At 42.7% G+C, this 23,741-nt stretch overlaps 1 protein-coding gene across 8 annotated transcripts in view; it reads right to left on the reverse strand.

Moving 5' to 3' along the window:
* MEGF11 (multiple EGF like domains 11) overlaps positions 1–23,741 on the reverse strand; it is a 380,480-nt gene that overhangs the window by 260,122 nt on the left and 96,617 nt on the right. For all 8 annotated transcript variants that reach the window (XM_075133231.1, XM_075133230.1, XM_048866672.2 and 5 more), the window contains exons 2-5: positions 14,230–14,336; positions 8,055–8,178; positions 4,325–4,426; positions 2,607–2,707 (exon numbers count right to left, since the gene is read on the reverse strand). In XM_075133231.1, the coding sequence (XP_074989332.1) occupies positions 2,607–2,707; positions 4,325–4,426; positions 8,055–8,170 (319 nt within the window). In that variant the 5' untranslated portion in view covers positions 8,171–8,178; positions 14,230–14,336. The remainder of the gene's footprint in view (positions 1–2,606; positions 2,708–4,324; positions 4,427–8,054; positions 8,179–14,229; positions 14,337–23,741) is intronic.

Below are 23,741 nucleotides of genomic sequence, written 5' to 3' on the forward strand. Positions count from 1 at the left end.
ATAAATATATGTAGAGAGGGGGAAATCATTTTGTACAACTCCCAGACTGGTAGGGACCATTTTTAAGACACCAATGGGGGAAAGAAGTGTGCACTTTTCATGTCTGATTGTTTTGTTTTTTAATCTTGCCTAGTGAGGCAATAAAAGCAAATGCCACAAAGACAAACTCCTCCCTCAAAGTTAAATTCCCAAAGCTATATGGTAAGATGCTGAAGTAGGTTAATTCTCTAGCCTTTCACCTCTGGACGTGAGTCGCATCCATCTTAGGTCACCAATAAAATGAGATTGATGGGCTCAATGCACTTCCTAATAAACATTCCTCTATAATGGAAAAGCAGCACTCTGCTCAGTACAATTCAGCCCCAATGGCACTCTCTGTTGAAAAATTACCAGTATTTAACTAGCGAGGGGTCATATAAGTTGTAACCAAACGATTCGGCCAGAGTTTCGTGAGCAGGAACGTCACACAGCAGCTGCCGATGTTAGTCCAACTCCTTAGCAACAAGGTCAATCCTTTGATTTATTGTATCCCAAATTCATCACTAACAAAATGATCCCAGCCACAGAGGCCAGCTTGCATTCCTGCTGAAGGCAATGGGAGTTTTCTTGGGGACTTCAAGGAACTAAAGATGAGAACCTAGCAGAGACAGGACACTGAATTAGCAATTAGTGTTACGCTGCACTCTGAACTGTTCTATGCATTTTACAGACATGTAAAAAGACTGGTCCCTGTCCCAAAGAGATCTCACTCCAACTAGACAATGCAGAATTGGGTGGACTTACAATTCAAAAAAGAAAAGTATCTGACCCCCTCCCTATCTACCACTTTTCATAGTGCATCATCATCACTGACATGAGAAGGGTGAAAAAAGGCACCACCGAACGAAAGGCAGAGCCAAGCATCTCTGGATTACTTGAGTAGTTAAGACTAAGCAAGCTAGATTATATCAGTGCTAATTCACACTGGAAATACCAACACAACAGGTGAGAAAAAAGAATCTGACATTCCTCTTTAAAGGGACAACAAACAAGAGGGGGAAAGGATCAAATAACAAAAAAGCCTTCTCTCCTGCTTTTAATCCAAGAAAGAGCCAGAAATAGAGAGTTTAACTCAGCCTTCAGCAGCCTAAGCATGTCATTGTTAATTACAAAGCTATTTAACTTTTGCAAGAAATAAAGGCTGCTATTAATGAAAGAAGACCCAATTAGCCTTTAATCTACACACTGTTTTTTAATCAAACTTTCTTTTGATCATCATACACACTGTGGGATATAGTCTCCCCTCGCCACATGCCATCTACTCCCACTAATCCTAATGAAATAGATTTTAAAGGACTGGCTGAGTGAAGCAGTGTGGAGATGCATCTCTTCTGCAGTGGCTGGAGCTTCATTTCCCCAGTGGGACCCGGGATCTGTGTCGTTTGGAGGGTGAATCCAGTCTCCAGACTATTCCCCCTCCTCTCATTAAGGCAGCATTGGAAGGGAATTCAATGAGATTAATTTCTCAGTGACCCCTGATCTCTTCTTGGGAATTCTGCCATGGGAGGGAGCAGGATACTTTAAGCCTCTAGGAGAGAGAGGGCCCAGTGACAGTAGCAGGGTAGTGATCACCATGTTTAAAAAAAAAAACACACACACAACAGAAAGCGGCAGGATGGTTAAAGACAACAAAGACGGGGTGGTGGATGAGATGGGGAAGAGATGGGAAGGACCTAAGTTGTCTTCAGTGTTGAAAAGGGTGTATTTTGCACTTCAGGGAAACCAATGCACATAAATGAGTGAGAGCTATCCCTTGGTAAAACATAGTGAAGACCGGGCACTTCAGTTTTAATGTGAGATAAACTCACTGAGATTAACCCCTGGAAGGTGTATAGAGCTGTATACCTCCTGGTAAAACTGATGTGCCTGGACTTCTGTGTTTTTACCTTGGGATAGCTCGGATAGATTCATGCACATTAGTTACTCTGAAATTTTAAAAAATACAGCTTTTTTAACAGTGAAAATAAAGACCACACACTCTGCTCCAGCTAAGTCACTCTCCTAGAACAAGAGGGGAATTCCCTTTGGTGGGTTCTGTGATGACTGCAGTTAAGGATCAGTGAAGAACCTGATCTTTAGAGTGGAAATAGCTCTTGAAAATGAATATGGACAAAACCAGTGTGGGACATGACACATTAGAAAGAGAAAGAACCAGGTAGACAAATGTTATACCAGAAAGATACACTGTGCTATCATGCCCTGATATTTTGGTTGGAAACTCAGAGTATTACTATTTTTTAAAGTAATGTGGCAAACATCTGGCACCTAACACTAATGCAAACTATCTGAGATTTAGGCATGTGCTTAAAGTTAAGTGTGTGCTGAAGTACTGTCCTGAACTGGAATGATTTCCTGAATCAGGGCCTCAGACTGTAAAGATCTGACCTTCAGAGATGCTGAGCACCCACAATTCTAACTGAAGTTGAAGGAGTGGTGGATGCTCAGTAGCTCTGAAATCAGCCCTCAATTTTATTGATTACTATTGTATTAGCATCTTTGATTTTTCTGCACCTTCTGGGTGAAGATATTTTTTAATTGTAATGTATGAATCCAAATGGTATACATACGTATGCAGAAGTCTCCACTTTCATAATATCCAGGGCAGCACTGAGATCTTCGCCGATACATTGTTCTTAGTCCTCTTCGATATGCTGTTTTATAACTTATTCTAAATTGCAAGACAGAAAGCCATTTGACAGTATTGGAAATCAATGCCTACGGTTGGAATTATATTTGTGTTAAATTATAGCAAGGAGAGCATTCAATAATTACTTTAAAATGCATGAAGGCTTTTGATATTAAAAAAACACCATTAAAAAATCAATATGTATTTTGAAACTTGCAATAGAACATGTATTATAAACACAGTATTCGCAACTATCAGTCTACATCGCCCTTCTTGGTACCACTATCTGAGAACATTGTCATAGAACTAAAGAGAGGTCAAGCAGCTTTTTCAAGAATAACCATTCTTCTGTGTTTCAGCAAGGTCAGCTATCAGCGATGGGATCAACACAATCTTCTATGGAAACTACCTTTTCAGTATGCCACACAAGGATCTATTGCGAGGCAAGCTGTATCTCTAGTTCGTGATAGTAGATGGGGAAATTAACCCCCAAAGTGTATTGTCTCCACTCGGTAATTATTCCCAGACTTCACTCCCTTGCAAGATGGGAGCCGCTAATGCAAAAAAAAAAAAAAAAAAGCCACAATAGGAGTTTTAGCTTTGTCCATGCAGCAGAGAGGACAATACTTTGGAAAATGTACTTTGGCTCTGCCTTTGATGTTCTTTCTATTTGACAAGTCAACCCCACCTAGTCTGCTATACTCCAGCCAAAACAATAGTCTTGGCATGAGCAGTTCAACTTCTATGGCCAATTCTGGGCACCAGACCACAGAAACTAAAATGGAGTTCCAAACCTACAAGGTGTTGAGCGCCCTCAGTTGCCACTGAGTCAATGGGAATCGAGGCCAATTAGTAGCTGCTGGCAGGAGGAGACCCCACAAGAGGATCAACTGAGCTGGGTGTTTATTTAAATGGCTTTCTACTGGGAGCCAAGCTGCCAATAGCTGATTTCACACCACCCGGGAGAATCTGATCAGATGGCAACACCTTTCACTCCATGCTAGAGATGGAGATGGGTCCCAAACTCCAAAGTTATGGGAACTTCAACTTCAGATTTGGCTGCAAACTTTGTAGCTTGGTCCCATTTCTAGTCATCACCAACCTGACCCACATTCAAAATAACAGTCTAAAAGAGAAAGAAAGACTCTGTGATACATTCCAAGCCATTTGGTCCCATCTTGCACTAGGCAATCGAACTACTTTATGTAGCTCAGTGGTTCTCAAACTTTTGTACTGGTGACCCCTTTCACATAGCAAGCCTTTGAGTGCGACCCCCCTTATAAATGAAGAACACTTTTTTATATATTTAACACCATTATAAATGCTGGAGGCAAAGCGGGATTTGGGGTGGAGGCTGACAGCTCGCGACCCCCCATGTAATAACCTTGCAATCCCCTGAGGGCTCCCAGTCTGAGAACCCCTAATGTAGCTGGATCAAAGTTCAGGAGAGAGTCACTGTCCCTCTCCTGGTTTCCTAAATTGCCCTGAACTCTGGATTTCTCAGTGCAAAGTCTTCTGAAATACATATCATTAGTCAGGAGGATTTTGTTGCAGAAAAGCCTGTGTTTCCTTTGGTATCAGGAAGGTAACACAAAGGTGTGGGTATACGGGGAGATGAAAAGGCAAAATAGATTAAAATATCTTGGTAACAGCACTTACCGATGTCTAGTGCACTTGAACCAGTTCAGTATATCAGTACATCTCGTATAATAGATCTGATCGAAAGGGTGAGCATAAGATTCCTGCACTGTCACGGCATAGCTAGGAACAGACAATGAAAAAGAGGGAAAGGCAGTTCTTTACAACGTGAAAGAAAAACTCTGCTTCCTTGACCTGCGCCCACACCTAATTCCAGCCTGAGAAATAACTAAATCAACAGCCTTGGGAACTATGGGCCTGATCCAAAGCCCAAAGACATCGTCCTCCTTTTCCTCCCCACTTTCACCTAGAGGCAGAATCCCTCCTAGAGCTTCTGCTCCCAGCTCGGACCATTGCATATAAGGCACAACTTAGACATTTATGGAGTATTTCCAACTGATTTAAAAATCCACTTCTTTCGGAGTTAAGAATAAATGTTCCCCAAAAATGCATTACGTGTTTTAAAAACTGGGAAGGGCAACAGGTACACACTTTACTTTTTCTAAAACAAAACTTATGTAGAGCAAAATGGTTTGGCTTAGAAGATCTAAAAAAATGCTCCATGTCTTTAAATCATAATCAGGGGTCTTCCTATTAGGACTGTTAATTTTTGCTTGCATACCAAAATGCTAATGTGAGCACATACTAACTTAATGCTGCTGAGTTTTACCAGCATGGTGGGATTCTTACATTTCATTTTATGATGAAGGAGCATCATTACTTCAACAAATATTGGGAGCACCAATCAAACTGGGGATAATTTATAAAGGGTCTCAAGGGTGTTTATTTTTAAACTGCACAAATTTAATCCTATGTAATTTGTAGCAGAAATAACCTGGGAACTAATTGCAGATCATAAAATTATGAGTTAAGTGCTGTCTGGGCATGGTAAGGTTTTGAGATTTGGACAGAATGTGATATCTTTTACAGACCTGAACAGATTGCAATGTGCAGAAATTGGGTAAACTGGTTAAAAATTACAAAGACCGAAGACATTGGTAAGATGTCAGCAGTCATCCCCCATCCCTACATATTACTTATTTTGTGCAACAGGTACTACTTTACTATTATTAATTATATTTATTTAGTTGAGGCCGGTATTTTCAAGAGTTTAAGTGACTTAGAAGCACAAATCCCATTGATGTGGGAGTGAGAGGTATGGCAATTTCCGACAGCATCCTTGAAGAACCTTACTGAATTAAGTTTTAATCATCTTTGGAGTCCATTGTATTAAATGCAAAGGTTATGTATTATTGTGGGCTGGGACTGCATGCAACTTCTCTAGCAGGGCAGATGGGATTTGAACCCTGGGAAATGCTATAAACTTGAAAGAACTACACTGAACAATGGGCCAGACAAAAATGGACTTTTGGGACCAACAGTGTCCAATGTTAGCCTGGGGAATCTCTAGGGGGAGGTGAATGCAAATTTCCCACCTCTAGTAATGCAAAAACCCAGACTTTTGAAGCTGCACCCTAAGGAGAGGGCCACTGTCAGTTTTATAACCTGAAGATTAAAGGCCAAGATGTGTAAAGGAAAGACTAACCTATTCATGGGTGTGCCTGGTCTGAGCTAAAGCTATTACCAACTTATAACAACAGAAAGAACCCTTGGTGGGGTGTGAAGGACTGACTCCGACCAGAGCCCTTGTTGGAGTTGGGGTGATCTCTGGTAAGCTTATCAGCATGTGTGTAGGTTCTTTTATTGTTTTCAGTACATTTTCTCTGAAAGGCTTTCACCTTAAGAATAAAGGTACTTGCTTATAAAGAGCCATGTGGTAATTTTTAATGGCTGGCAATTCCAGCTGTTCATAAGCCTTCGCAGAGAAAGCAAAGTGCAGACTCTTCAGGCAGTCTGACTTGCTGGGGACAACTCACTGTAAGTAGGGAACTTGGCAGCCTGAAAAAATCCCAGTCAGAAGTGTGTGTGGGGGGGAAAGACGTGGGTTTCTACCCAAGATAGGTGACAGCTGAGGAATTGGGAGCCTAGGGTTGGGTGTCCTTAAGGGAACAAGGAGGGGAAATACTGGGGCAGTTTGTTGAATTGTGACACAGTGCTCCTAGATCACTTAAATGCTTTCAAAAATTCTACCCATAGCCTCCTAGGTGCGCGTGTTGCCAGACAGTCAAACACAAAGCTGAGAATCGTGCACCCTAAGGACCGGATCCTGCACAGATCTTCCCTGCACCCTGGCTTTGCTCACTGCAGAACCTGAACCTATGAGCTAAATCCTGCAAGCCCTTAATTAAATCAGTGGTCTTGATCACGCAAGCAATCCCATTGTACTCAATGGGACTGCTTGCATGATTAAAGGCTTCAGAACTGCACTCTTAATAACCAACAATGTCAAAATATTTGCCTGGAGAGTTGACTCCCATTGAAGTCAGTTGATTGGGCGATTAATACATTGATCTACCGGTCGTATTTCCCTACTACCTGGGCAGCCCGGGCTTTCACAAGACAATCACTTTTGTTCTCTGTATAACAACTTGCTGGAGGTTTTTGTTGGTGGTGGGCTTTTTATTTACATTGCTCGTTATTAATGTAAAGCAATAACATTCACGAATCTTTATTATTATTTTATGATCTTATTGGTTACCCAGCCTTACACCAACTTAATCTTTTTCGGTTGATTTATTAACATCAAAGTAACACAGTCGTCTTGGTCAGTACAAACAATCAATTTCGCTATTTAATTTTTGTTTCTCCTTCACTGGGCCTCTAGGTTGCTGACTTTCTTCACACAAAATCAATATTTTATTCCTGTGCTCTGAATGCATCTCCCAAACCAGGACTGCAAAATACCATTTCTGCACATGAACATGCTTCTCTTTGCAGCTGCATTTGTCCTGTAAGCCACTTCACGCTCTAACAAAAACCTCCAAAAATCAAACCATAATGAACTTCAGAAATGCCACTGTGCGACATAGGCATATTTACTCTGGTTACAGGATCCATGCTTGCTGTAGTATGAGCTACGGAGAAATGTTAGGGCCCCATTCACTCCTACGTTGGAATAACACACGTAACTGGTATGGAAGCTCCCTGAGTTAAACCTAAAAGTGCAGCAACTTTAGTATCTGTGGTCTCTGCGAATGGACCCCTGCCTCCATATGGAGCCCCACTGAAGGCAAAAAGGCTCCATGCAGACACAAGAGCCCACCTGCACAGACCCAGTTATGGGATGAGAGCCTATCACTATAACAAAGATGTGTTGTGAGCAAAACTATCCTAATTCACAATTGGGGTCTCTAGCGCACAGAGCTCTCTAGTCTAGAGGTCTGTGTTGCATATTCTGCCTTTGTCTCAGATGCAGGACTTTCACTGATGTCGATGGGAATTCCGCAGGTGAAACTAAGAAGTTCAGAATGCACTATACAAACCTGCACGTTGTACCAACAAAGGATCAATACTTAGTGCCAACGCTGGCAAGCACTGCGCTCAGCCACCTGCCTGGAAATCTGCACCCCGTAATTGAAGAGGGAGAGAGCTCCTGTACACGAAGGAGCATTCCAGAGCAGGACAGAAGATAAGTAGTATGGTACTATGTTCCCTCATGCATAACCCTGGCGCTGATTATTTTGGATGCTCTGAATCCAGACAGGTGCTCACTAATGTTGCCTCTGCAGCATAGATCAGTGTCTGTTCATGCAGGGTGGTGACAGAATTTGACTCCAGGTGATAATTCTGCCTTTACAGTGAACAAATCTGAACTGGCTATCTAACAAAGAAGACACTGCTTATACATTACCTTTCCCAGTGACTACAAACATTGGGATCATCTGGATTTAAGGACAGAGTCGTTTTCAGCAAGAAAGACAGGGTAAGCACTTTTAGAATCCACCACAACAGTATGCAGACCACCATCCTTGTTTCTAGAGGAAGAGAACAAAACAATGTTCATTAATAGATCTCTATGAAAGAACATCTGCTTAATATTTCCCAACGCTAGGCCTGAACTTCAGCACAAACTCATTTTGATCCCCTTCCTCACACTCACAATGAACTGTAAACAATATTTCTAAGTGACAGTTATTTATTATCATGGTGTGGACAGAAAGGTTTATGAGTAGAAATATTAATAAATAAAATACTGACATCATAATAAAGTCAGTAAGTGGCCTATGCCTCATATTTTGCTACAATCTAGACGAGTCAATATTCAGAACTGAGCAATCAGGGATGTATTTACTGGAGAGCTCTGGAAAAAAACAGATGAGACTCACCAAATAATTTCTTAAAGAAACTATATTAACATGCTTATAACTCGAACTAATTTATAGATTTACTGGAAAATTCTCAGAAAATTTATCCTCTAATCAGAGCCATTGCCGTAAATCTGTGCGGGATACATTTTATTATTCATATATGTTTGAAGAGGATTTAACTTCTGCTTTAAGTGAAAATCTCAACACAACCTTAATAGTGGGGCTGATACCTGCAAAAAGGCAATCAGCCCACCATTAAGGATGCAGTGAGGAGGCATGTCCTAAAGTTATGAATCTAAGCAGATTTCAGTAGGTTTGAGCTTAAATTTGAGGGTGAAGCTACCCAAGATATCAATACCCATGATTCTCCCTAAGAAGATTTTTGATACCAAAGATCATTAAGGCTGCTTTCACAAATAAAGTAAATAATTGAGCCATTAAAATAATCTATACTCCTATCAGCCCAGGGGTGAAACCCACTCCCATTAATTTTAATGGGATTTACATGTATCAGAGTAGACTAGATCTCAAAGACATATGCTTATTACATGACTGAGGGAAAATCAATTCACTTTTCAGCTTTTATTAAGAGGCGTCCATTTAGAGTGACAGAGGTCAGCTGATTGCACCATGTCCTGCTAATGATGAAATAAATGATAGCCATGTTGAACGTCTGCAGTAGAAATGACAGAACTCATTTGGTTTGGATTCTTTGCCATCTAATCGATGTTATAAGGATATTTGTACTGATGAAGATTTCTACATAGATCAATATAAATTGAATACACTGTATCTGTCAGTGTTGTGGTCACGGAGGTTAACTGAAAATCACCTAGGGCCAAATTCCTCTTATCTTATTCATGAGAGCAGCTTTCAAAGAGACTACGAAAATGAGCAAGCGAAGTAGGATACGATTCCATAGGTTCCGCTGTAACCTCTTCACACTCCTTGCATCAACTGTCTCAACCCCGACTGGCCTGGGAAAAGGCTTTGCAGACCTCTTCTTTACATCGAGGCTACATACTTCGATCTACTAATCTAGACTTCTCAAAACAACTACCAATGGAAAGCTGGGATGGAAAACTTGGGGCTAATATGTCACACTGCATCCAACGATGCAGTCTCTTAAGGAAATAAAGTATTAAAACTCAGTGAACAATAAAATTCCAATTTCCATTTCAGGCATTTAACATAAATATGTCCTCCTCTAATACAGCGCTGTAATCAACATGGTTCCATAACTTAACCTCAGACACTTCCAGCAGGCTTCCCCTAGCAACAGAACAGATCTCCTTCTGCTATCTACAAAACACATGGCTCTCATTACATTACCTCACTGCAGGGACTGGCATAAAGACCACATTAAGGGGTTGATCCTGCCCAGCACAGATGTTGCGTTGAGCATATAAGCACAAAGTAAAATGAACAAGAGAGGGATAAGCAGGGAAAGCTGATCCCATATTGGGGCCTGATCCAGAGCCCAGAGAACAAGATGGAAAGAATCCCATTGATTTCAGTGGGCTTGGGACCAGGCCCTTGCTGTGAGGCTCCAAAGCTATTCCTGTCTGGTCGCTCTAGTAAAGAGAGGAACACATAGCAAAGTCAGCATGCTAACGAGTGAAGAATGCACTTAAGCCTGTCTCTATTCAGGCTTGCCCATTTCCCACCCACACCTGCTCCAAAGCTTATTGAAATCCATGGAAAGACTCTCCTGTCCTGCACTCAAGAGATGAAGGGAGCTGGTCATGAGAAGATCTCAGTCTTACTTCCTCAGTGCAGAGTGTTTAACCAGAACTGCCCCCACACCCTGCCTGGGCATGGAGGAAAACACCATTGACCTCCCAGCTGCTCACCTGCAAGGGCTTGTACAATAAAGGCCTACCCATGCCGGTGTTTAAAAGTTTGCTGAGAGCAGCTTAACATTTCTTCCTAGAGAACAGTATGTCATCTTGAAACGTAATGTGCCTCAGAAATGCACAATGTAATATAAGGGTGGTTCTTTAACAAGAATATCTACAAAGATGCAGCCAGTATATTGCACTGATTAGCTACCATTTGAATAATTCTCAAGAACAGAGGACCAGCTCTAGTGATCACTATTTTTATCAGTTGCAATTTACCACATGTAGATTTGCTTTGGCTTTGATAAAAAGTAATGTTGTATAAAGAGTTTTAAAGGAAAGACAAGGTCTAAACAAAAGAAACAGTCAAAGGAAGTACAGAGCAAACCCACTGAAGTAAAGGCAATCTTCCAGGGGATTTTTTAAATTTTTTAATCAACACAATTTTTCCCCAGTTTGCTAGATTCTCAGCAACACTAAAGTATGTGTTTCTCATTAAATTAATGAAGGACAGAAGAATAATCTTCTCTCATCTATCCACAACAGCCGTGTTAAATCCAGTAACTCTCCTAATGCTCAGTTAGATTCCTAAAGTGATAAAATGCCAATGGTTTTTCTAACTCAAACACCTAAATTATCACTACTTGTAATGCAAAATAGCACTTGGAACAAGGAGGGATTTTAGAATGTATTGCAAGAAAGATTCAAAACACTTTTCTGAACTTTTAATACTGTTTTATTATTTGTTTATAAATACACTGCTTTCTGCAAGGAATTTCCCCAACCTTTTAAATCAGATTATAGATCAGAAATATGCAACTCTCCAAATACAGCAGAATCCTCATTCATCCAGAGTGGCTCTTACCCTAACGTTTATGAAATATTTTACTTTCATCCCACTGGATAGAAAAGATCTCTCTAAGGCCAGATTTTTATTCTAATTCTTGTAATATAAACTCTCTAAAATTAGGATCACATATTAAAAACTATCACCCAAACAGAACTAAGACAACGACCTGCTATGCTATGCTTTTTAACTCTATTTTCATTGTTCAGTATAATATACGCCACATCCTTGTGCTCCTTTAATGCCGTGGGTACACTGCTTAAGGAGGATGCGACACCCTTCTAAGGGAAAGGAGCACACTGACCACAATTTTATTAAAGACATAACTAATCGATATGAGTGTAGACAGTACTCACAGCAAAGGGCAAGTGCAGCCAGGCTCCTAACTGTTGGCAGCTCCTTGAGCTTAATGAGAAAGTGCAGGGACTTCTCATGGTTCGTAGATGGACCCAGACTACTAGTCTGCACAGCCCTGGCCATCTGACCCAGACCAGCATGTCTGACAATGCCCTACAGCTATAGCAGACACCAGGCCAAAACCTGGCAGCCCATAAAGTGGGTTTTTTGAGGTAATCTATCCCCCAACAGATTAAGGGCCAAACTGAAAGGTATTTAGGTGCCTAGTGGGATTTACAAAAGCTCCTAAGTCCCACTGATTTCAGGTCCTTTTGTAAACCCCGCTCTGCACCTTTAAGGATCTAAATACCTTCATATGTCTGGCCCTACCTTCCCCAACTGCAGAATGACCAAAGGCAGTAAGAACTGAGGGCAGGAACACGGCTATTAAGCCATAGGCTGTGCTGAGGCACTTGCATTGTAGGGAGCCCTTCATTGCTGGAGGGAAGAGGGAGCACTGATGCAGGAAGCAGTTCCTCCCTCTCCACTCTTCTGGTGAACGTGGAGGCAAGTGAGCCCTTGTGCTGCATCTCCCCTTGTGCTTTGGGAGTCCAAGGACTGGCCTGGTACCTGGCCTCAGTGCTGCATGCAAGCCTGAGCACAATCTGACCCTCAGAAACTAGTCCTCTTGTGAAGGCTAACTGCCCTCAGCCTGAGAGCAGACAAAGCTGTGATCTTTGTCATGCAGGGTGGTAGAAATGAAACCATCTCACCAGGTTGCCCATGCACTCTAGGAAACGCAGTGGGTTATTGCCGGTCACCACTCATATCAGCATCCCAAATACATCAGATGCCAGACAGAGCCCTAAAGCCACAGCTAAAAACCTCAGTCTGGTCCAGCTCAAAGCAGGAAAAATGAGGAACAACAGGGAGAGAATTTCAACAAGGGAGGGAATTTCAAAGATTCCCATTTGTGCCTTTCCAAATCTCCCCACACAAGGCTCAGTCCTACAAGCCAGCCAATCAGTGGGTTCTTTGGTTGCACTCTTGGCCCACAATCAGATGGCCCACCATCAGGGACGGTTGTGACTGGCTGGCCAACATGGAGCCCCAGAGGCTTGCTCTGGGAGTTAAAGGTGCTCAAGGCTAGGCATGATCTGGCAAAATAGGGGTCCTTGCTGTCCAAAAGGTTCATGGTATAATTTTTCCCATGGTGTTGCTCTCTGTTAATCCCAATGGATTGAGTCATGTGTCTGTTACACATCAAGCCATTTTCACATACCAGGCTCTTTTTAGAATTAATTTAATGACCTAAGCTATAGTCCCGACACAGGACTATTCATCCTGCACCCTGAAACCCACTCCGCTGGTTTCATCATAGCAGAATGGTAATGCATTCTCACTGTTAAATCACTAATCTTAGCTACAGAAAACCTACTAAGTGGCAAGCCATTGATTTATTTGTCTGAGAGTTCGTTTTGCAAAATGCTTCGTTGGTGAAACGTGGTTGGTTTTGCAGAGACTGAAAGATGCAGATAATCATTTAAATTGAATGAAGTGTCACACGAACACAGATAAAAACAGATTGTTTCCCCCTAACCCTCAGTATATGTAACATGAGCGGAGACCACACAGCACCTAGCAGGATCAGGGCCTACAAGCAGAGAACCCCTGGTGTTTAGAGCACAGACATAGCAGAAATGTTCCCTTTTCAAAGGTGCTGGGCACTGTAAAGCTCCAGACTCACCCCTGCAGCGCCTCCTGCTGGTCATTTGGGAATTAGCTCCTTCCAGCACAGAGCGCCCTCTGCAGGCCGGTGATCTGCACAACTCTGGCCCCCGTGTCCCTCACAGACCCTGGTGCCCCTTTCTCTGGGGTTCTGCCCTCTGGCAGTACCCCCACACTCTGCCTCTGGGTCTCCCCATCCTGGGGAACCCCCAACACATTATCCCCACCTTGCCTCAGTCTGGGCTACTGCCAATCATCACCAAGCCCCTGCTCCCTGGGGCAAACTGCAGTGTAAAGGCCACTCATCATAGGCAAGGGAGTTCAGACCTGTTGCCTTCCTCTGCCTCCCAGTACTTCTATGGGCCTTGCCAGCCTGGAGCAGCCACGCTCAGCCTGCTCCTTCCCCAGCACTGCACCACCCTCAATACCGTGTCAGGCAGGCAGCCAGGCCCTGCTCTCTCCCAGCCTGGAGAGAGACTCCTTGGGACTTTGGCTCACAGCCTTTTTATACAGGCCAGCTAGGGCCTGATTGGGGCGTGGCCCAGCTGCAGCTGCTTCCCCAATCAGCCATCCCCAGCCACAGCCCTCTCCAGGGCTGCTTTTACCCCTTCTATTTTAGGAGTGGGGTAGCCACCCGTTACAGGCACCCATACGTCCCATTGATTTCAGTAACGGTTGGGGTTCTCCAGTACTTGTGAAAGTCAGGACACTTGTATTTTAAGGGAGAGGATTTTAAAAGCACCCAAAACTCAAAATGACCTTTCAATGGGCTTTGATGCTCCTAAATCTCCAGGTGCTTTTTAAACTCTCTCCCTTAGGTGCTTAAATGTAGATTCAGGAAACTAACCTAAGCTATGTTTTTGACATAGACGTCCGCAGATTCCATCCAATGCAGTGAACAAAAAGATATTTCTTCCTCTAAAAACCCTATAGCAAAGCAGAAGCATCTGTGTTACACTGCCTTACCTCAGTTGTTGAAAATTCCTCCTGGATCCTGTGTCTACAGACTATCAGGGCTTTAAGGAACGCACGCCGCATTGGCAGAGCTGGGCTCTTCAAAAGTTCGTTGGGCACTGCAAACAGTCAAGAGGTACAAAAACAGGTCAATAAAGAGTGGTAGGGGGAGCAGAAGTGGCTTAAGGTTGAAATGGGAGAAACAAGCATACATAAGCAAAAATCAGAATAGGAAAATCAATATGCACTGGATTAAAGGTACTATGGTGTTTACTCATAAATGTATGTGAGCAGTTTTGCAAGACACAACAGAACTATCCATTTCAATTAAGGCAGATGAGGAATTAGACAGACACCATTGAGCTAAGTATGAAAAGTGACTGCGTGTTTGTTGATCATACCATTTTACTGTCAAAGAAGAATCAAGATTCCTACAGACAGAACCCAGTCCTTTCTCCCCATCTGAGGTTTCTGTGCTTGTTTAAGCAAGGGACCACTTGAACAGACACTTGGCTCCACACTAGACCTTGTTAAAAACAGGCTGTTACAAAAGCGAAGCTTGGCCATGGGTTTCAAAACCGACTAGCAAGTTTATGGTTACCAACTTGAGACACCATAAGAGGGGGCTAATATTCAGACATTGCTGAGCACTCTGAAAATCAAGTCGCTTCAAGGTGTCTCTGGTTGATCGACCAAAATTTGGGGGACTCAAAATCACTAGCCATGTTTGAAAATCTTGGCCAAGACCCATAGAAATGTTTCCATGATTTGTTTTTAAACTCCCCTGAAAAGTAGTTTTTAAAAATAGGTAAACTTTTACTGGAAATGTCTGTCACCCAACATTAAAACACTGATTACCTGAAACCAACTCAATTGATTCTCATTGTCCAGGCTTTGATAAGTGCAAATGATAAAGCCATCAGTATAAACACTAGATTTGGGCATTGGATTTCTGAATTATTCCTGTATTTATTATCTAAGGTGTTAATAGGAATACACAGCAAGGAAATGTTTCTGCTAACAATCGAAGACGTTTCGCTTAAACCTCTGGAATTCATTGCCATTCCAGTTTTGCTACTGAGGGCAAGTTATGATCAGCACATAACGGGTATGAAAGAGTTCAGCTCTCATTTGCACTGCAAAAATAATGCTTTCTGTCATAATCCATCTCCTCCCTTATTCCCTGCAGTCACAACCAGGCCCTAGTGTAGGTTAGAGCAGCCATGGGGCTCCCTTAACTTGTGCTTTCTGTCTATGACCTCAAGGGGGCAATCCAGCAGCTGGAAATAGCTGGGGTACAGGAATGTCCCTCACCTCTGCAAAAAGCCCTAATATGATTCGTTCACTGGGGGCGCCTGCGCAAAGTGACCTAGACCAGATCTGAATTAGCATAAAAGAGCCATAGAGTAACCATGAACGGGACCTTTTTTGCCTACAGGAGCAGAAGGGAGGGAGATCCAACACACACCCCACACACCATTGTGCAGGGCTAGCTCGTTCCCAAGCCCTGCACAAAACTAGCAGTCTGCCCTTGTTTCCAGCACCAGAATTGCTCTCTCCTTATACACAAGTACAAAATCTGTCCTTCCAACCATAGAGATGTCCCAGCAACAACAGGAAACACATGTTTTCAGGATAAATCATTTTATCAACTACACAAAAAGTTACACACAAGAGCCATGAACCCCTGCTGTTTTATGGCAGGAACAAAAGCGAATGGCAGGAATGAAACACCAATTAAACAAGGATCAGGTGACATTTTAGATGATTGATAAAGAAAAAAAGAAAAAAAAAGAGATTACTGGGTTTATCCATTTATTGAGAAATCCGGGGGGCCGGGGGAAGAGGGTGAAACCATGTAAAGTGCCAGGTCCTGATTCTCTTGCTCAATTTGAAGAGAATCTACTTCATCAGGACTCCTCCTGGAGCTCAGTGCTGCTCAGAGCCATCACAAGGGTCAGAATCTGCTCTTTGAAGATCGAAGGAAGAAATTATATTTACCAAGGCCTATTTTTAAAGGGATTCTTTTAGACTGTAGAAAACCCTATAGGAGCCCGAACCATATGGGGGGTTGACTGTATTTAAAGGGTGCCCTGTTGTCATCCCTTAGCACTTTATCTGAGAGATATCAGCTGAGTTTTCCAAAACTGACATGGGGATCAGGATGCCCATTTCTAATGGGAATGGGAATTCGAATCCATTAAGCAGCTTTGAACTTCTCACCTGTAAAATATTTCAGTGTCAATTTAAACTGTTACCAGGAAGAGTACATGGGCCATACTGCAGACACATCTAAAGGCCAGATTTTTTTTTAATATATAAAGTATTTAGGTCCCCAACTCCCATTAGTTTAAATAGGAATTAGGCACCTAAATTCCTTCAATGAATCTGGCTGTAAAAGCCTAGTTCAGCACTCAGTAGCCCTCTCATTTAGAAAGCTTCCATTGAAATCATTGGGAGCTTGGCTGGATAGAGGACTGTAGGATAAAGCCAATGCCATGGAATGAATAATAACTGAAGAAGTTTCATCAATCTATTGCAGATTATTTTTGGAAATGCATGGAGTTTCTCCAAAGTCCTCACGGGAGAGTGAGGCCAGAGTGCCACACACAGACTATTATTCATCAGTTTTTTCAATGATCTAGCAGAAAGGAAAGCAAAAGAAATATATGTAACTGGTTTTGTTAAGGGCTACAAAAGCCATTCGGCGCAAGGAAGGTTGGGATAGTGGTTAGGGCATTAGTCTAGTACTAAGATGATCTGTGTTCAAATTTTGCGGATGATATAAAGCTGGGAGGTATTGTTAATTTAGAGAAGGACAGGGATACCCTACAGGAGGATCTGGATGACCTTGTAAACTGGAGTAATAGTAATAGGATGAAATTTAATAGTGAGAAGTGTAAGGTCATGCATTTAGGGATTAATAACAAGAATTTTAGTTATAAGCTAGGGACACATCAATTAGAAGTAATGGAGGAGGAAAAGGACCTTGGAGTATTGGTTGATCATAGGATGACTATGAGCTGCCAATGTGATATGGCTGTGAAAAAAGCTAATGTGGTCTTGGGATGCATCAGGAGAGGTATTTCCAGTAGGGATAAGGAGGTTTTAGTACCGTTATACAAGGCACTGGTGAGACCTCACGTGGAATACTGTGTGCAGTACTGGTCTCCCATGTTTAAGAAGGATGAATTCAAACTGGAACAGGTACAGAGAAGGGCTACTAGGATGATCCGAGGAATGGAAAACTTGTCTTATGAAAGGAGACTTAGGGAGCTTGGCTTGTTTAGCCTAACTAAAAGAAGGTTGAGGGGAGATATGATTGCTCTCTATAAATATATCAGAGGTATAAATACCGGAGAGGGAGAGGAATTATTTAAACTCAGAACCAATATGGACACAAGAACAAATGGATACAAACTGGCCACTAGGAAATTTAGATTAGAAATTAGACGAAGGTTTCTAACCATCAGAGGAGTGAAGTTTTGGAATAGCCTTCCAAGGGAAGCAGTGGGGGCAAAAGATCTATCTGGCTTTAAGATTAAACTCGATAAGTTTATGGAGGAGATGGTATGATGGGATAACATGGTTTTGGTAATTAAATATTCATGGTAAATAGGCCCAATGGCCTGTGATGGGTTATTAGATGGGGTAAGATCTGAGTTACCCAGGAAAGAATTTTCTGTAGTATCTGGCTGATGAATCTTGCCCATATGCTCAGGGCTTAGCTGATCTCCATATTTGGGGTCGGGAAGGAATTTTCCTCCAGGGCAGATTGGAAGGCCCTGGAGGTTTTTCGCCTTCCTCTGTAGCATGGGGCACGGGTCACTTGCTGGAGGATTCTCTGCTCCTTGAAGTCTTTAAACTACGATTTGAGGACTTCAATAGCACAGATATAGGTGTGAGGTTTTTTTTTTTTGTAGGAGTGGTGGGTGAAGTTCTGTGGCCTGCATTGTGCAGGAGGTCAGACTAGATGATCATAATGGTTCCTTCTGACCTAAATATCTATGAATCTATAAATTTCTCCTCTACCCCAGACTTCCAGTGCACCCTTGGGCAAGTCACTTCAGGGTTGTTGGGAAGATAAATACATTAAAGATTGTGGGGCACTAGGGTAACGAGGTATACGTAGATCAAGATCAATATGCTAGGAAATTGGGACATATCATTTGGGGTCAATACTTCTGATTTTACATCTTTAATGATCTAATTTTAAAAATACAAAAAAATCTTTTCCTTAAATAACTGAGTAATTACAATCAATGGACAGCCCAGCATAGCTATAATGAAAACATTACATCAACAGCACATAAAAATGTCAGCGAACCAGAGCCGAAGTGCAGACAATTGCTGGTTCCCTTTCAGAGAGAGATTAGGTTTTCAAAAATTGGCCTGTCATTTTATTTAGAAATAAAATTAAAATGTTATCCTGTAATTTTGCGCTTGAAATCAACAACTGGCACAAAATGAGCAGTCAGGCCTCTGAATGTTTGGACTTTTAAGTCATTATTCTGAAGTCAAGTCCATTGGGACTTTAATATTCATTCTCGACACAGAGCCCTGATGGTGGATTATCAGGGGAAAAATAACCCTCACGCACACGGCAAACACTTCAACAGCAATTTCAAAGCCAAAGGGACATTGGCAGGCAAAATCCAGACACCCAGAGGTATCTCCGAAGGGAAAGAAGTCTTGCGGGCTATGGAGCAACTGGCAAGCCCACCCACTGTCTGGTGAAGTCTTTCATGGTCCCAACGCACCCATGTTATGGGGGTGGCAATCCACTGGGTGGATGCTCTGGTCTCAGCCCTCTGCAGCCCATTCTCACCTGCCTATTGTGCACGGCCATGCAAGGAGCTGTGGCGAGTGTATGGAACCCCGGCACTGTCCCTTCCTCTCCCCACTCTAATCCTGCACAGTGGAGCTATACAGACACTGCTGTTTGCAGCTACAGAGTCGGGGTGTGTAGCGGGAAGGAGTGACCCCATTGAGATAATGGCACCTGAGCACCCCTCACAACTTTATGTACATTCCCTCCTGTGATTTATATGCTATAAACTGGGACTCAAATAGAGTGAAAGGCAGGTAAGCTGATCCGCTGCAGCACTATGTCCTCCAAAACACCGAGGATTAGTGCTTCGACAGTATCTGGGACTAGAATCTTAATTACATTGTTTGACACAACTCCATGTGCTGACTGTTTTATTTTGTTGGCACCTACAACAGTCCATGAAATAGCCAACCACACCCAAAGTATTAAACTGTGCTTGTAACGAGTCTTTCTAGTGACATGTACAAACCATCGAAGCTTCGTTCTTTTAGTTTATATGGTTTCTCTCACTAGAACTGCAACATGATTTGTCGTAGGCGCGGGCAGCATGGGCTTGATGCAGCCTGACTCAGAGACCTGAAGGCCAGAAATGAGCATCGTGATAATTTAGTCCGACCTCAATGTGGCCTCTGCTTTGGCAACCTGTGATCACTGCGGGTGCCAACAGCAGTAGCTAAGGATGGGGGTTTTCAGAAGTAATCAGCAACAGCCTAACTCTGCTCCAACTGAAGCACTTTTGAAAAGCTCACCCTACATGATCAGTGACGTGTAGCCTCAAGCCGGTCTTAGACCAAGTGTAGCAACAACAGCATCCTTCACACTAGAAAGCCGCCCTATTGCCTCATTCCTGATACCGGGTGAAATTTAAAAGTTACATTAAAACACTTGCAACCCCTGCTTTATTGGCGACTTCAAACACCACAGACCTTGTATCCCATACATCCTACCACTGCCAGGCTGCAGTATGACTAGGGAAACCACACACTCAGCTCTCGTCTGTGCACAAATGTCTAATTGCTTTGACTATATAGTGGTATAGTTAAAGCTGAGTACCCCATTATGTGAATGCAATTATGCTGATACACAGTTGCTTTATCCTGGGATAGCTCTTCTTGTAGGGAAAGAGGAACATGTTATACTGGTATAAGGCACCTTTAAACAAGTATAACTGCGTCCACAGCAGGAGATCATACCAGTGTAATTATTTTGGTTAAAACAAAAAACAAAAACAAAAAAATCACAGCTCTAACAGAAATAATTATACCGGTGCAAAAATACATATGTAGATGTGGCCTGAACTACAAACCCATGTATGTTTCTGCTATGGACAAGATTAGTGACAAGTGACATTGAGACAACTGAATGAAAAATAAGTAACTTCAAATATGTGTAAGTGAACAAATACAGCAGCATTCTAACAGAGCACAAAAGTCAAGCAGAAGCCTCTTTTAGGAAGCGTAAAGTTTCCTCTGTATTTTCATTTGAATACATTGCTGCTATTTATCACCTCTTTTTTGTCTACATTTATCTTGGAGGAAAAATATAATGAACCAAACAACTAAAAAGCCCAAGTCCAATGAACAGTTGAGCAAGTGACAAATTAACTAAATTAGATTGATGGCTGCTGATCCATAGCAGCGCTATCGAATCCTAATGCTACATCTCATTTTTCACCCAAAGGCCCCTCTCTTCTATTCCTGAACAGTGCTGTGTCTCAGGAATGATCCGTGAACCTGGAGACATCAACAAGAGTCCAGATTCAGTTTTTCCAGTCTGGTTTCCAAGCTTGCTAACGCCTGTTAGTCTCCAAAGAAATTCCTGAGATTGTAATCCAAATAAAACAAAATTGCTGACAACTGAACTCAGATTTTCATGAAATGCTGCAGTCAGGTCAAAACTGTTACTTCACGTTCCTTCGTACACACTAAGGAAACAATCTCTGTTTCTCCTGCTTCTACACCCTTAATAGAAACCTCACTGGTCTGACAGAGTACGTCTTCATCTGATCCCCTTCTCCGGATCACTGTGTTTCCCTAGCACTCTATCCTCTGTAGTATTCTCAGTGACAGCAGCATTCAGACGTCCTCTTCCAGCATGCAATTTTCCCCTGAGCCTCTAGAAACCTTAATGCAAAGTTTTCCAACTTCATATCCATTAAAGCATTGGCAGGGCAGCCGAGAGAGAAACTTCACTTTAAACAAACAAAAAAAAAAATCTGTGTCTGCCAAGTTCTTGCTAAATCTGAGAGGGTTGTTTAATCAATTTCTACATTTCCAGTGGCATGAAAATTAAAGTGTAATGATGGCACTTTAAAAAATTGCCCATTTTCCCTAACACACACGAGGCTACCCAGCTATCGCATCTATCCTTTGTACTTCCCTATACTCCCTATTGGGGATCCCTGGAATACTGTAGATATTGGAGTAAAGGGATTTGCCCCACAGCGTCAAAGTTGGAAGTCTGAAGTTAGGAGCTTAAATTCATATTTAGGCATCTTCAGGGGTTCTGAGCACTCTTAAATCCCTTTGTCTCCTATGCTCAGCACCTCTGAAAATCAAGCCACTTATTTAGGTGCCTAAATGTGGCTTCAGATGCCTAGTTTTAGGCACCTAACTTTGAGAACGGTGACCTTTGTTATTTAAGGCCTAGGTAATACAACTGGCAAGTTAAAGGCTATCCCCCTAAACGGGCCTAAATCTCAACTACTACAACCCTGAAAGCAAAATACACAGGCCAAATTCAGAGGCCCGGGGCTCCTCTCCCATGGGTGGGGAAAACACACTGAATATCCTAGTCAGGCCCTTGTCACCAGATCATGCTTTCAGCCAGGTGGGGATGGCAGCTCACTGATGAAGCACAGAGAAAGGGTTTCAAAACCCACTGAGGCTGGGTAAGAGACGTCTCAAATCCTGCAGCTAAATAGATGGGGCAGTTTGCTCCTCCGTCTGCCTCACAAGCCCAACCTGGCTTTGATAGCATGACTTATATACACGCCTCTTTGCACTGGCTCTCCCGGAGCCCCACACAGTGGCTGAGTAGGTCGACCCTTTCAGTGAAGGGGAGGCTGACTGTGGAGGAGATAGCGAAGGCTAAAGTAGCGTTAATTTTCAGAGCGGTCTGCAGTTGCTTTTGAGCCCTTCCTCAAGGGAACATGCTGCCCAGTTACTACCTCACCACTGACCCCCCTCTCCCCCCCCCATTAGTCACACCCTGAATGCCTACAGGACCCAATCATATATTCATACACAAGGGTTTCCCTGGGCTTGGAGGTAGCTGCCGGTCCTCCGCTTCCATGTTGTGTGGGGCCTGTTTCTGCTCCTTTGCGCCGTGTGCTGGAGAAAGGAGAATCTGGCCAGACGCCCTAGCAGATCCAGGCAGTTGGTTGGCCTCATAGAGCATCCTCACCTTTCCAGGAACCATCATTTAAACTTTCAAAATTTGTTCCAAGGCTTTGAATTGTTATAATAATGAAGTGAGAGACAAAACGAGAACATGACCCCAACCCCTATTTAATTTCACACAACTGTGCTAAGCTCTTCACTCCACTGCCTCGCTGGCCCATTTTATCTATTGTTGATTTCAATTTTTTCCAGGAAATTGTTCATTAAGGGTAAAAGCACCTGGCTTACAGTAACAGGGCACCAGGCAAAAAAAATCTGTCATCAGGGATGGGGAAGAACATTCATTAATACATCAGACAGAGCAAACCCATAATGAACCAAGGGACTGCAATGAAATGTCTTAAATATAATGCAGAAGAAGAATAATAAGAAGAAGGGCCACATTTTCTACTGGTGTAAATGACACAGTTCTGGTGAAGTCAATGTGTCAGTTTACACCAGCAGAGAATTTGGACCTAGCAGTTCAGTCTTTGGATGCAGATGGCATGAGGGTCACATGAATTAATTGAAGGGCAAATGCAGATCTCGTTATCTGGCCTCTATAGATGGCTGTGATCCATCTCTCTCCCGGGCCTTGCCCTTTCAAATTTGCTGTCATACACTGTTATTGTTATTCCCAAAGTCGTTACACTGTAATAGAGATAAAAGTGGTGGGCTGGTCTCTGGCTTTGAAGGGAATTTTAGAGCCAACACATATTAAGGTTTCCTGCACAATTGAGAACAAGTACATTTCTCTCTCTCTCTGTGTATTTGTCCACCTGATCAAGAATGTCACAATAAAAGCTACTATCTCTTACTTCCCCCTCCATAGCTGGCTCTCCCCTCTTCCCACTTGCTTTCAAACACCTGGCACTCAGAGGGAAAACTCATCAATCGGATTTTCGCCCACCTTTTCTCAGGAACACAAAAGTGTTGGGGCTGGAGAGTTCCATATGCCCTTTCTGCCCCTTTGCACACTAGGTCAGAATCTGCCCTGTTTGAGGTTAACAGTGAATGTAGCATAAGAGGGCCCCTCGGCACATACCCTCCTACACAAGACCAGCTGGAATAGGAGTTCTCTTATCCCCAAACCAAAGTCACATGATCCAAAACCAAAGTCAGACAATCCAATACCTTTGGAATTCGACCGATCAGGAAACAGAAATGGTTCCCAGACATCCCCAGAAGTTACAAGAATATTGCATCACAGCCCACTGGTTTAGCGAGGTACTTAAACACATGCCTAACTTCACGGTCCTTGGACTTAATGCCTATTTCCAGCCCTAGGGATGCAAGATGTTTTCTTCAGTTCA

The sequence above is a fragment of the Caretta caretta genome, chromosome 10 (genome assembly GCF_965140235.1).
Source record: "Caretta caretta isolate rCarCar2 chromosome 10, rCarCar1.hap1, whole genome shotgun sequence".
NCBI lineage: Eukaryota > Metazoa > Chordata > Testudines > Cheloniidae > Caretta > Caretta caretta.